The sequence below is a fragment of the Lissotriton vulgaris genome, chromosome 7 (assembly GCF_964263255.1).
Source record: "Lissotriton vulgaris chromosome 7, aLisVul1.2, whole genome shotgun sequence".
Classification (NCBI taxonomy): domain Eukaryota; kingdom Metazoa; phylum Chordata; class Amphibia; order Caudata; family Salamandridae; genus Lissotriton; species Lissotriton vulgaris.
Window position 1 is genome coordinate 251,497,086 of NC_141695.1, and position 14,899 is coordinate 251,511,984.

The 14,899-nt window shown below is 43.6% G+C and overlaps 1 protein-coding gene across 2 annotated transcripts in view; it reads right to left on the reverse strand.

Moving 5' to 3' along the window:
• LOC147701315 (putative methyltransferase DDB_G0268948) overlaps positions 1-14,899 on the reverse strand; it is a 203,051-nt gene that overhangs the window by 70,358 nt on the left and 117,794 nt on the right. For both annotated transcript variants that reach the window (XM_086928626.1, XM_086928625.1), the window contains one exon: positions 10,398-10,501. In XM_086928626.1, the coding sequence (XP_086784752.1) occupies positions 10,398-10,501 (104 nt within the window). The remainder of the gene's footprint in view (positions 1-10,397; positions 10,502-14,899) is intronic.

The following is a 14,899-nucleotide window of genomic DNA, read 5'->3' on the forward strand; positions in this document are numbered from 1 at the left end:
AACTGTGACGATCCCGCCACGGTTGATTATATCTGCTCTTGGCCTACCCTGGCAAAAAAGGGGGGGATTGATGCCCACCGCCTTTCCTTTTTTATCCACCAACGAATATCTTTGATTATGGAGCCACCCCAAACTGGGAGCAAGGTCCGGACTGGACCTGGAACCAAGTGGGTCGCTGGGACAGGAATAGGAGTAGAGATTGGGAAGCTCGGTCCTGGCTTCCTAGAAGGGATCAGTTTAATATGGAAGGTTGGATGGGCATCTCAACAAGAAATAGATATGATTGCCTAGAAATGGTTGACTGACCACTAGAGAATTCAATCAGGGTAAAACAGGGTGTAATAAAAAACACTCTCCCTGTCAAACTAGCTTGACCATGTTAAGTACCAATCTTGCCCTTCCCTGGGTACAAGTATCATCCTCTCTACACCAATTAGCCATGGGCTCCACTTTTGTGGGGTCTGACGTCACAGACTCCAACGAGGAAAATAATAATGCCCCGTCTGATGAAATAAACATAGGAAATCTTGACACGATAGGGACCAGAGCAGGTAATAGTTCGAGCCCACATCTGCTGGAAAAAGACTTAACACAAACCATGAGGAGAGCCAGTGTGGCTTTACATCGTGGAACATTGCAGGTCTCTCTAAGAAAACGGCGGACCCAACATTTCTATCCTTTGCCGAGAATTTTGATATAATATGCCTTCAGGAGTGCTGGGATCAGGGGGAGTCCCATATAGAGGGTTTCAGCACCCATTTTATACCCCGTCTCTTCAGGGTAATCGAGGCAGGGGTTCTGGTGGCCTCTGTACGTACGTCTCCAATCTGGCAAATTTGACTGTGGAGAGATTAGAGAATGCGGGGGTTAATAATAGGAAGTGTAATTCCTTGCAGGGTTTTTCTGTCAAAGGGAAAGGGCTGAGCTTTCTTCTGATCAACTTATATAACAACACTACGAAAGAAGAGGCTAAAGTGCTCATGAACGATTTAACCCATATTTTAAATAGGGGGACGGGAGAGGCAGGTTGCATTCTTATAGTGGGAGATTATAACTGCCACTTATGCCCCTATAGTGGTTTAGACACCTGTGGCATAACAAATCTAAAAGGGGAACCTAGTACGCACTTTGAACACACCAATTTTGGAAATCTGTTAAACCAATTAATGCACAACTGGGACCTAGGCTACGCTAACGAACTTTGCGAGCCAATGGTTGATTTCCAACCGACTTTTCATGGCCGGGGGCCAGGTACCATTATAGATTTCATGTTGCTGTCTAACAGCAATCAGGGTACTGCACAGGACTTTAAAACAGAAGATTTAGTAATGAGTGACCACTTCCCAATTAGTATCAGTTTTGATGCGGGTACCTATGATAGCCATGCATCAAAACTGTCTGAAACATTATATCGTCACTCAATCTCCCTGGCCAGTAGAAATGGGTATGCTATTAAGTGGGCTAAGGTCGACCCAAATTTTTTTTTAAAGGAGGTAATCACGGAAGACCTTGAGCACTTCATGACATGTCTAGAACAATATCCTAATCCCCACAAGATCAAAGCGGCTTATGACAATATAGTAGCTACTATTAATGATAAATTGACCAGGAAGCGAAAAGACGGAGAAAGGGTCAGAACGAATGGATGGTTCAATTCTGCCTGCTTTTGAGCCCACAAAGCTCTCTTACAGGCAGTAAAGGCACTGCCGAAAGATATCGAGGTAGTCAGAGCAGCAAGGCTGGTTTATAAACAGGCACTTCAAAATCGGAAAAAAGAAATTAAAGATCTTGCCTGGGGGGCGTTAATAAAGGCTAGCGCCCTTCGGGACAATATTTCCTTCTGGAGAGAAGTCAATGCCCTGTTCTTTGCAGAAAGAAAGACTGATTCTTTAGAGGTAGCTATAGCCGAGGATGTGTGGGTTAGTTACTTCACAGCACTATATAAAAATGACGATCTGCATGTGATAAACTACCCTGCGACATCACCCAATGCCACTACCCCGCAGTCTGAAGAGTCTCATACCATGGACACTTTTCTGTTGAATATAGTTTTTTCTCCACCAGAGGTTGAGCAGGCTATTCGAGAGAGCGCAAATTCCAAAGCCCCAGGGCCAGATGGTACACCCATCGACTTATTTAAAGAAAATATGGACTTATGGGCCCGCTCCTTACAAATGTTCTAAACTCCTATAGTCAAACGGGCTTTCCAGCAACATGGCAGGAAGCCATTGTAATTCCCATCTTCAAAAAAGGAGATAGACAGGATCCTAAATGCTATAGGCCAATCTCCCTACTCGACTCCTTGATGAAAGTAGCAGGAAGAGTTTTACTTACCAAATTACAATCCTGGGCCAAAGCGGAAGGGGTTCTTTCAAAGTTCCAATATGGATTGAAGTGCAGGCTGGGCACAGTCGAGCAGGGACTTAATTTGGCATTAATAACTAGTAAATACATGGTGGCTAAAAAAGGGAACCTATACATGTCGTTTGTCGACTTAAGCTTGGCTTTCGACTGCTTAAGCCACAACGTGTTATGGAATACCTTGACTAAGATGGGGATAGACCCATTTGTTCTCAATTTCATAAAGGAACTATATGGAGGTGCAGAGGCAACGGTCCGCTATGGTAAAAATGGAGAACGCACCAAGAAATTCCCAATCGAAAAGGGCGTTCGACAAGGCTGTATCCTTGCACCTTTCCTTTTTAATTTGTACATCAACGAAGTGGCAGACTTTTTGACTAATTTGGAAGTGGACTACCCCAAAATTAATGGTACGGCGGTACCGTTACAACTTTACGCTGACAATGCTGTAATAATGTCAAGAACTCAGGTGGGCCTTCAAGAGGCATTAACTGGCTTTTCCACTTTTATGGGCACTAGAGGGCTGAAGATAAACGTGGGAAAAACCTTCACCATGTGCTGCACATCAAAAAACAATTCCAAAATAGACTGCAAAACTTTCGTCAACCAGACAAAGATAGGCTTGACCAAAACTTTTTCCTATTTAGGTATTATTTTTAACAATAGAGGAACTTGGACTACAGCCATCACTACACGCAATCTGGCTTTTTCCCGTACCATTGGCGCAGTTAAACAATTTGCTAAGAGACTGGGCGGAAAACCCGTTGACACTCTGCTGAGGATTTATGCAGCAAAATGTGTCTCTACTGCGAGCTATGGGGCTGGCATTTGGGGGACGGCTGACTGTAGACAAATCCAATTAGCGGAAAACGCATTTTTCAGGTACTTGTTAGCTGTCCCAAGATCAATCTCTACAACCATATGCCACAAGGAATTAGATCGGGTACATATCACAGACTTAATCAAGATAAGACCAATCATGTTGTGGCATAAGATATGGACTTCCAAGGATACAGCCTTTAGCAGGGACGTGATTCAAGACTGTATGAACCAATCAGCAGCTAGGAAGCTTACCTGGCTTCATTATGTCAAAAAATGTCTGAATTCTATTGGCCATCCAGAACTCTATGTAACTCCCAGCTCCTGTGCATTAATTTCGAAAAAAGCTTCGAAGGAAATCTGCCTTGAGCTGCTAGAAGATAGGCGATGGTACCTGGACGGAAATAAGTCTACGATCATCTTTCACCGCCGCCTTCTACATGGCCCAGGTTTACATCCATACCTGGCCCCGGCACTTTCCAGTTACACCAGAATGCTATTAACAAGGATGAGGACTGACTGTTTCTATAGGCTGATATCCTTCCCTGCCCCAAATGACTGGTCTGCCACACTAATTAATTGTACTTGTGATAATTCATCCACTCAGTCAAATATCCACGGCATCTTTTTCTGTAAATACTACGATTGGGGCAGAAAGAGGCATCTGTTGCCCCTCTTAAAGATGTGGGGTTTGAGACAATGCAAACCAGCCTTGATCAGACTGTATATGCTACAAGACGAATTTACTATAGTCGAAGCTGTTAAATTTCTGAAATATGTACTAAGATGCAGATCTTCGATGGCATAATGATTGCATTGTACATTAATGCACCTAACAGCATACATTAATTATTCTGGATTCCTCTAGTGTTTTAACGAAATATTAAGTTCTCTTTTTAATGAAAAATAACGAATTAATTTGTACTTCTGTCTTTTATGGATGAAATGTTTTTTAAACCCGTTTTTTATGTGCTTTATGGTTTTTTAAACAAATACCGAATAAAGCTATCTTTGATTTGATTTGATTTGAGTAATCATTATAAAAAATGTATATTTAATGTATTAGCTCATTTCAATGCTTAATAATAGTGATTGGGATAGAATGTTTTCAATAATGCCCTTTTAAAAAAGACATTACCTCGTTAGCAGTAGAGCATGGATTTCCAACTTGGATTGTCTTAGAAAATATGTGGTAAACTCTCTTGGGGTCATAGATTCAACGACCCAGGAGTCCTCAGGTCTGACCATCGCATTTTGATGCATGCAGTTGGACCATCATCTGTTGATGGAAATACTGTCATCTCCAATAGGATATGCTGATCCCGGCTGGGTGAAGTTTAGAATCGCAATCCAAATGACGGCAGTGCCAAGGCTGCACCGCCGTTGGTATTACGATTAAACTTTCTGACAGACTTTTCATGCTGGTCTGACTGAAATGAATAGACTGATGGAAAGCTCATGTAATGCCCTCACACACATCCATGCATTGTGTGCCTTGCACCACATGCTGCATGGCACACTGTGCATGGATGTGCTCAAAGTGCTCCTTTACTTGGAGGCTTTTGTTGCAGCCCTTTTCCTGGGCCACAGTGTGAGCCTCAGTGGAAAGGAGCAGTTTACAACTGCTAACCCGGCGTTTGCATCCAAATTGGGAGGTTGGACCTCTGCCTTGCTGTCGGGCGGTCCTCAGATCGATGTGGTGGTGGGCGGTGCTCTGCACTTACGTCATTTCAATGATGCCCTTACTGTTCTTTTATCAATGTTGGGGACTGCTGCACTCCGTGCAGCCCCCAAAACATTAACCACATATTTGGTGGTGCTCCTGCTACATTCTAAGGGCATGACTAGCAAGAAAATAAATAATTAAAAAATGATCTAGGGCCTAATGGGCTCCTTCGCCACTCCTTCATTATTCTTTTATTCTCTTTAGTTTTTGGTTGGTTGGAGATTTCGGGGGAGCCCTAGGGCCTTAGACAGGCCAAGCTGCCTCCCCTGGCAGATGCCAGCTATTTCCATATTTTTGGTGGGAGTCCAGTGACAACATTCATTGGGGGCTGTGGAAAGGGAATCCCAAGGCCCCTGCCACCCCAGCTAGTAGCCCGGTCAGCACCTTACTGGATGCTGGCGGGATCTGGCTCACTATTTTTGTTCCTGCCCAGATGGGAGCAGCATTTTTTTATTCTCCTCCAGGCAGAATCAGGCTTCTATTTTCTGCCTTGGAGAGTGGAAACAGGGTATTCCAGTACTCTTCCAGATAGTAAATAGCAGTGCCTGAAGGGATAGGCTCCCTGGAAAGTGCATCCATATCTGGCCTTGAGGGGATGTGGTCCCTGGGGGCTATTACTAGCTGGGGGAGGGGTGTCACACAGTCCTCCCACCTTTTGTGAATTATCACCTGAGAGGGTGGCCTGCACCATCATCTAATGATTAATAATGTAGCAACCCAAGAGAATAGAGTTCCCAGGGGCTCACAAAAGCTTGGGCTGATCATAATAATAATGTACTGCCCCTAGGCATGGCCCAACCCAGGGGAAAAGGTTTGCAAAGGAAGGAGACTATCATTTTTGCTTATCCTCTGTGGATCTGAGGTGTCCATAAAAAATTGCCACTGTCCGACCCAGTGTGGTATCCCTCTTTGACCCCCCTGCAAACATAAGGAGCCCGGTATCCCTACTCTGTCCCTTATATATTTTGTTTACTTATTTTCTGGACAGGGAATTCAGTCCCTGAGTTCTAAACTGGCTAGCGCTGCATCATTGTTGATGTGGTGGCAGCCAATCAGATCTTATCTCAAGATTTGTTACCTCTGCGGATGCTAGGCTTCATAAAATCTCAATTTTTTAAATCTTAATTTCTCAAACACTACTGAAGACCTCTACATCAAATCACAAGAAGCATGCTTTCTGGGCCAAAATCAAAACTTTTGCCAAATTTGGTGTAATGCCATTCGTTCATTTTGGCTGTAGCCGTTTCTGATTTCCATTGGAAAAATAAATGGGGAAAAAGTGTTTTGGGGCTCTGCCTTTTTTTTCATCCTCCCACTTGACAGATCTCCCCCACAGTTTCTAAAAATGTACAGAGCTGGATAAGTTATTTCCTTACAGTTTTGCTCCAAAGTTATAAGCAAACCATAAAATGCTTTTCCTATGGAAACAAGGTCCTAGCTATAGCTACTCAGTGGTGACAAACACATATATATTCCAGTGAAGCAGGCACAAAGCCTAGTAGGGGAAGAGCTGTGCATAGAACTGGTTTAGAGTGAACCCAGAGTAGGGACAGCTCATTACCCAGGCCACATTTCTGGTTGGGCACACACGTTTTGCATAAGTGGATTTGAGTGTCTTCATCTTGGAAGTAGTCTGAGGGGCACTGGTGGATCATTCCCTATAGGGTGCACAGGAGTCACTGCAAAAGTGGAAAAATAACCACTGTGAACGCTTACCTTATTTTGAAAGTGAAGTGCCACCCACAACCTGGTGCTTGACATAAAAGTGCCTCTGCAAAATACCTCTTCAGACCACGGCTTGACTTGAGCAAGAAACGAAAAGGACTAGACACGCTCTCTGTTACCTAAAAGGAGCCCTGAAGGCCAGTACTTGTTCCCTCTTCTACTTAGAACAAAGACTCAGACTACGGTGTTGTGCTACGTGGACCCAGAAAGCTACACAAAGCCATTCCCTGCAACTCCCAGCTGACCGGTTCCTACTGTGTCTGACCTTGACACTGCTGGTGGCTCTGCCAGATTGAGGGTTGGCCCCCAAGTGCTGCTCCTAAGGTTGTGGGACCCTTGGTTGTGTCTACGTGGACCTCTTCTAATAACTTTGAGAACCTGGGACTTAAACAAAATCTTGACTTCAAGACCTCGGGATGACTGGTACAAACCGGCCAAACCTGATCTGCCCAAATTGCTACCTTACTGGTCTGAAGCAATAGGTCCAGATCTACTGCGACCATTGATTATGATTGTCACTTAGCACTTTTTGGTGCTATTTTTTACATAAACTACTTCTTAATAATTTGTATCTCTAATTCCCCTTATTTGATTTTTTCCACTTGGGTGTCATTTTGTTCATATAATTATTATAGGTTTTTTATTAATGGGAGTAGGATTTTATTATGTTCTGTGTTTGACTTTTTTCACGCATCCCTGTATTGATTGAATATTGTCACAAAAATATAAGCACTTGGCAAGACTGCGATATTGCAATTAGCAGAGGAAATTAAATACACTGTCTGATCAGAAACAACAGGCTCTTACTTATTTAAGCAGGCAAGGCGTTTTGTAAAAATGCAGTATCATGAAGCTCTCATTGATATGAACTGTCCCCTAGGAGAATGGGTTCGGTACGGTGCGCGTGCCTTGCACAGCATGAAAATAACAGTTGTAGTGCTGGGCACACAAGTGCTTTGTGGCTCTACAGTCCAGCATGTGAAGCAAAACAAGCTGAGTGCCAGGAGTGCCCAGTGTTGGATTATGAGATTTCTAGATGGGCTAACAAAGGAGGGCCTTCACTATTAGATGGTAGAGATACATAGGGCAATGGATATTGTCATCAGCCACTGCAGCTACTTGTAACCAACTGAGCAACTTTGGCATAAGGTACTGGTATCATAGTATGGGTGGGCTACCATGGCAAGTTGGAAGCCCAGGGGTCATGAAAGGTTTCCACTGAAGGCACACTGGGTGGCAACTGTGTAAAGTGTCTGCTTCATCATGTAACATTTTCAGCCACCGGTCAAAGTGAATCCAAAATAAAACGTATAATGTGCTTTTCTCACAGATTATAACACGTTTTTTAAGTACTTTTCCCAATAGGGTGTTAGTATAATGGTCTACAATATAAACACTTGGGTCTTGAAGCAAAATGAAGAAAAAGAAAAGGAGTAGGGGCACACAGAGGAAAACACCGCTCCAAAAACAGATATTCCATTTTAAGGACGATTTGTAGAGCACTTCTTGTCACCCTTTAGGGTACATACGAGCTAGCTGGGTCTAACTGATTAGCTGAAAAGCTAGGTCTTTAAGAACCTAGGGAACTCTAGAAGAGATGGGGAGGTCCATAGACAAAAGAGTAGTCGAATCCATGTCTTTGCTGCTAGGTAGGAAAACAACCACTACATCTTTTATGTCAGATGCAAGGGGTGGGGGTTAGGAAAAGGGACATGGACATTGCGCTGACATGTCTGGTGGTCTGATGGTGTGATGGAATTTCAGGTGGTGGTTGAAGTAGGCAGGTCTGCTGTTGTGTAAGTCTTGTGTGCATGGGTCAGGAATTTTAACTGGAATCCTTTCTGTCCAGGTAGCCAGTTGAGTTCCCTGAGGTAGGGCATTATGTTGATTTGTCTAGGGAGATCCAGGATGTGGTGTTCTGTATGGTCTATAGTCATCGGAGTAGGTGAGTTGTGATCGCTTCGTAGAGAGTGTTGCAGTAGTAGAGTCAGCTGGAGATAAGGGCCTGGGTGATGGTGCATCCTGAGATTTGTGGGTAGCCATTAGAAAATCTTACAAAGCATGCTGAGGATGCAGAAGCAGGAGGAGGAGACAGATTTGACCTGAGTCATCATGGTTAGCTTGTTGTCCAGAATGATGTCTGGGTACCTTGTGTGGTCTGTGGGGGTAGGAGTAGGTCAGAGTTCTGAGGGCCACCAGAAAGTATCCCATGGGGTGTTTTTTCTGAAAATCAGTACCTCTGGCTCGTCTGTGAAGGGAATCAGTTAGTCATCCAAAAACATGCAACCTGTTTTTGGACTACTAACGAGGAAAAGGTGTTCCATATCATGCTTCCCCAACATAGTTACATCATGTGCTACCAATCTAGAAGTACTGAATCAAAGAAACAGTAGAGACACAGAACTAAGCATTGGACAAATGTGTGACATTTTCTCTCAGAAATTATGCAAAATGCACCAAAAAATGAAATTATACGTTATAACGTGAAATGCAGAACTAGCATTTACTCTGTTTTTAACACAAAAGGCTTCCTCACATCTATTTTGAATATGAGAACCCTTTTCATGCTAAACATGTAGGGGGTTATTTACAAGCCCCTTGCGTCACTTTTCCCATGTTAAAAATAACTCAAAAGTTGCGCAAGGGCCTTGTAAATCTGCCCCTTAGAGTAAAATCATGCAAATGACAGATGCTCATGTTCAGTTCATTGTGTTGTTCCAGTGCTCCCATAATAGGATTTCTTACTCAAGTGAAATCTCAATTACACTACGAGGCATAATCCATATTCCTAGACATTTTGCATGAAAATCATGAAGTGAGATACTGAAAATTATGTGAGAGAAACTGCAATTTCACCTGGTCTCACAAAGAACCTGTTGCCAGTTTTATTTGCGAGGTCTCTCCGATCTCTTAAACCAGAACGCTTGAAGCTGGGTTTCACGTCTACATTATGCACTCCCTTAGCATCGCTAAAACAGTAAATAAATGACACCATCTTTGAATCAAGTTTCCTATCTCACACAGAAGATCTGGGTCTTCTGCCTTCTGTAACTAAGATAAACAAAGTGTATGTTTAAGTTCATCTTGTAGAATGAGCTTTTCCATCCTACACTTACATCAGTCTTCCTTTAATTGACAGAATTTTAGAGCCCAGTACTGATGAAGACTGGATAAATTAGTCAAATTGGTTTGAATGAAACTGCTTATGTTGTCTTAGTGTCGGGGACTTGTATCTCACAGGAAACCAATACATGTTTAATAAAACTGTTCCTTATTTAGACCCTATCCACAACAATTCTACATACAATACAGACCCCCAATTCTGATAACCCACTGGTTGTTATATCTCAAAGAATTCATCTACTTGTTTCCTCCTATAAATGCATATACCTCATACATCCGTCTGTATAGTATAATGTTTTTCCCCATTTCATATACATATATGCATGAGTGCTGGCTCACATCCATATTTTAATCTCACAATTCTATTCATTTATTTTATGCGTGTTTTAATTTGTTTACAAATTTGCATTATCAGGCAAATGAAAATAGAGCAATACTTTGTACAAAACACAACGTAAAACACATCGTTTATTGCTTTTTCCAAACTGAAACTCCCCAATCATTTTGATTAGTGAAAACAATGACCATGAATAAACTTGTGTCTCCAAGATAAAGAACACTACTATAATTCAGGCCGGAGTAGTTCCTATTTCATGGGGTATATGCAAATTTAGAACATGGCTTGACAACATTTTTGCCTTACCTTGTTTTATCAGCAAAAGGCACAGCATCAAATATATCTTTGTATTCAGATCTCATTAGTTCAATTCTTTTATCTCCATGTTCCCGTATGAGAAAGTTATGAGCCTGCAAAAATACATGCAGTAAGTGAATGCATGGACCTGCCTATTCTCAGTTTTTAAATCCCATTTGAAGCTGAAATTTGGAGCCTAAGCACAGATGTTAAATGTTACCCAATCCATATTACAGGATTCCATAGTCTCCCAGTGATAGCAACCCCGTGCAACCACCTTGCCAGTACGTCCCCTGTACTCACTACTTTTCATGTGGTATAGCTAGTATATTTACCCTCAGTGCAGTGATCTAAATTTCAGCTAACTGTTCGAGGGTCATAAAAAGTCTTACAATAAGTTTCTGTCTTGAAACTAGTTAGAATGGGGGTCTCAAGTTGGCAGAAGTAGGTACGTTTGTCCAAATAGGGACCCGCTTCTAGTCAGGGTAAGGGGCATACACTCTTAAAATAACCCCTGCTCACCACCTTGGTAGCTTGGCACGAGCAGACAGGCTTATCTCAGAGGAAGTGTGTAAAGCATTTGTACAATAACATTGTGAAAACACTACGAATGGACACCACACCAGTTTAGAAAAATAAGTATTCTTTATCTAAACCAAAACAAGACCAAATGACTAAAAATCCACAATACAGTATCGAAAATATCCTTAAAATTAGGTTACTCACGCAAATCAATCTTCTTGCAAGAAATGAGTCTACCTGGAGTCATTCTGACGTCGTGACTGATAAAAATCCCAAAGAACGGCGCCGACCGCGAGGTGCGCGGCATCTGGCCCGGAGTCAAACAGACCCACAAAGAACAGTACCTTGGAATTGATAAAAGCAAAGATGGAGCACAGCGTCAGGGAGGTGATGCTTCGTTGGCGCCTGCGGTGTCTCCGTTACTTACTGCAGCCCAGGGGAGGTGAGATGTCAGTTCCTTACTGTGTCAGTTGGTGACATCACAGATGGCATTGAAGCATTGGTTTATTACGATGGTGTAATGTCCATGGATTTGGGAGTCACCCATGACGAGGATTGGCTCTGCATTGATAAAGCACAGGCGTCGATGATGTTGGGGCTGTGGTGCGAGTCGGGAGGTATGTCGTGGATATCACAAGTGGTACCTCGGCTCCGCTGCAGGCAGCAACCTCGATTACCGCTTCGGAGTTGATGTGGCACAGTGTCAGCAGGCATCGGGCCTATGGTGCAAGTCGTGGCAGCGCCTTGTGCTCTTCATGAGCGGTGCCCACAGCTGGGGTGCAGGTTAGGGTGTCACTCGCTAGCGTCGGTATTGCAATTTCCCTCTGTAGCAGCTGAAACAGCAGTTACAGATGCAGAGAGACAGAAGAGATGGAGTCTTTGTGTCCCTGAGATCTTTTCTTCAAGCAGGTGACAAAACAAACAGTAATGTCCCTTTTCTCCTTTCCTTGGCAGCAAGCAGCCACTACAGGCCAACCCCAGTCAGCAAACAAAACAGGGGCAGTATTCCTCCTCAGCTTATCCGGCTCTTCTCGTTAGCAAAGGCTCCTCTTGATTTCCCAGAAGTGATCTAAAAGTCTGGTGTGTGGGCCCCTCTTTTTATATACAAAACCCTTTGTTCTCTGAAGGCAGAGAATGTCTTTACCAAGCCAAACCAGTTTTTTCTTCACTGGTGAAGCTTCCTGGGAGGAGATGGAGGGAGCATTGTTGAAGGCAGACCAGGTCCATGCAGATGAAAGGAAATCTCCCCCCCTACTCTAAATGCAGCCCATGTCTATGATGCCCAGTCCTGACTCATCAGACATCTGGAGCCACTGGCCCTTCTCCAGCCCCTGTCATCCAAAAGCTAGACATGCAATACACAAAACTAGCAGAGTCACAAAGGATAGTTAAACAAGAAAATACCTACTTTCTGAAAGTGATATTTTTAAACACAGAATGTAAAAATCACCTTCACTAAAAGATGCCTCGGAAAGTTGCTGAGGGATAGCCCCTTCAGCTCTTGGGGATGTGTCTAGAGGAGGCATGGATCTCTGTATGCTGGACGGCAAGGGGTTTTCCGATATAGCTGGGCATGAGGGTGCGGCAGTACTGACTCCATGTGGGGTTGATGTTGCAGTACTCTGTTTAGGTGTGTTGGTTACTGTCCCCTCGGTCAATTTATCCAGTCTTGCTGCAGCCACTACACCGCTCACCGCCTCGAAGCTGGCAGTAATTAGAGGCTGGCAGTGAGGGTGCGATAGGAGCTGAGGAGCCTTCCACGGGGAATCTGGCTGCTGTAATATCCTTTTCTAGGATTTTATCTGTGCCTGCTCTGCCTTTGGTAATTGGAGCCTCTGTTTTTGAGACATCCTGCCGGAGTGCCTCCGCTTACCTCTGCCGAAGAGATATTGAGGTTAAAGTCCCCTGGGTGGCAGGGTTCACATTGCTCCCATTGTTATTTACAGCGCTAGCAGTGTTAACTGTTTTTTTAAGCTTGCCCCCTCGGCCCCCCTTACCCGACATGTCTGCTATTAGCTCTGAGGCACGGGATCCAGGACTGTTAGGTCTTTCTTGCTCTGTAGTGTTTTTGCCGCCTTTCATGTATAAGCCGCTCTGCCACAGCCGATAGCAATGCTCCAAGCCTGTCAGTATCCTCCTTGACTTGCCAGCTCCGTTGCTTTGCTGAGAGCCGTGACCCAGCCTGCTGTGACTCAATTTGCTGCTCGGCTTTCCTGTGCGGGTCTTACACAGCCCGGTCAGCATCCACGGAGCAGAGCAAGTGCCCATTCCTGGTTGCCACGGCAAGATAGCGGCATGTGCAGAAAGCTGTGGTTAAATGTTATGATGCAGGTAAGAGCCCCACAGACACCTTAGTTTTCCGTTGTAGTCCCCGCATGCCTTCCTAGGCTGTAATCGCCCCTCCGAGATGCGATTCGAGCTGGTTTACAGGGTAAATGTTTGTGAGTTTCAGGGATGCTCGGCGGAGCATCGCTGCCGTGCGACTAGACGGACACCATGAGGCAAGTTGATACCAACCAGAAGCTGCTCATTTACCAAGATACATGATGATCTCTAAAGGAGATTGATTATCAAAATCCTGACCTTCAACAAGAACTTATTTAGTCAGTCAAAAAATCTTTATTTCGGCAGAAGCCATAAAAGAAGCAGCAAGAATAAAACATATAGCAATATTTGAAAACATTCAAAATAGGGAAATTCCATTCTTACAAAAGTGACAATAATAAATCAATAAAAAATCATCCCGATTTTAAAATTTCTGACCTTGCCCACCACATACGACACAAAAACCTGGAAACTGCAAATACAATTTGCAAGTCCGTATTTGTTTTTAAAAGTCTATAGACTTCCTTACAGTGCCCAGAGCCCAAGTTCTTGCACAAGTTTATAAGCTCTTTCTGACGTATTTTGCCGTATCTTTGGCAGAAAAAGAGCACGTGCAGGTGAGTCTCCTCCTTGGCTGGACAAGCAGGGCAGCCCAGGTCCCGTCTGGGTACCGATTGACTTGTGTATCGATTGAGCGGGAGACAACCATATGGAAACTGTAGGTACAGTTTCCTAGCCAGGGTTGGATAAATAACGTCAACTACAGTCTCCAACATGTATGTACATTTCACATCTAGGAATATAGACAGCCTGGAGCCAGCCATAGGACTGAGATACAAATTACCCATTTGAACATCCCAGTATCTTCTTATCAGGACCTTCCTGGTAATGCTTACACAGGCCAATCTGGGGTTCTCCCACAAATCAAAGAAACAGTTTTTAACATACATGATCTATGGAAACTTCCAGTTCCCCGAAGTGCTAAGAATCTCCTCTAACTCAGTTCTATACTGAGCGAGTTCCGGGGTAGCCCATATCATTCGCCAAAAAAGAAGTGGCCTACATCTTGCAACCTGGGTGATTGGTCTTACTCCTAGGTCCATGCGGAGAGGGAATAGAGGGATGCTCACCGGAAGACCAACTATTTGTCTTAGAAATGTATTTTCGGTGATCAGCATTGGATTAATGTTTGAGTGGCCGCATATCTCAGCACCATACAGTGACGCACTTCTCACCTGAGTTTTGTAAATCTCTAAGACGGGGCTCATAGGTTTGTGATGTGTATCCCTAAAAACTTTGGCCAAGCCCCCGAGATTTGGGCTAGTCAAATCAAATCAAACAAGCTTTATTCGATTTTGCTGAAAAACCATAAAAGCGTACAATTAAAAAAACATTTATAAAAACACAGATACAGGACCATAAAGTATTTACAAGTTAAAAATAACATGTACATAACCTGGGACAACGGAAATCCTTATTAGTGTCGTATTTTTCCAGTAAGTCAAGGTGCGCGAAAACCTCCATTACAACAAAGGTGCTGTGGGTACAGACAATTAGTAAAACATTCTGGACTTATAACCGTGATACAGGGACCCGAGGTAGCTAATTGTTGAGTTGGCACTGTCACTCAATACAACAAAGGTGCTGTGGGTACAGACAATTAG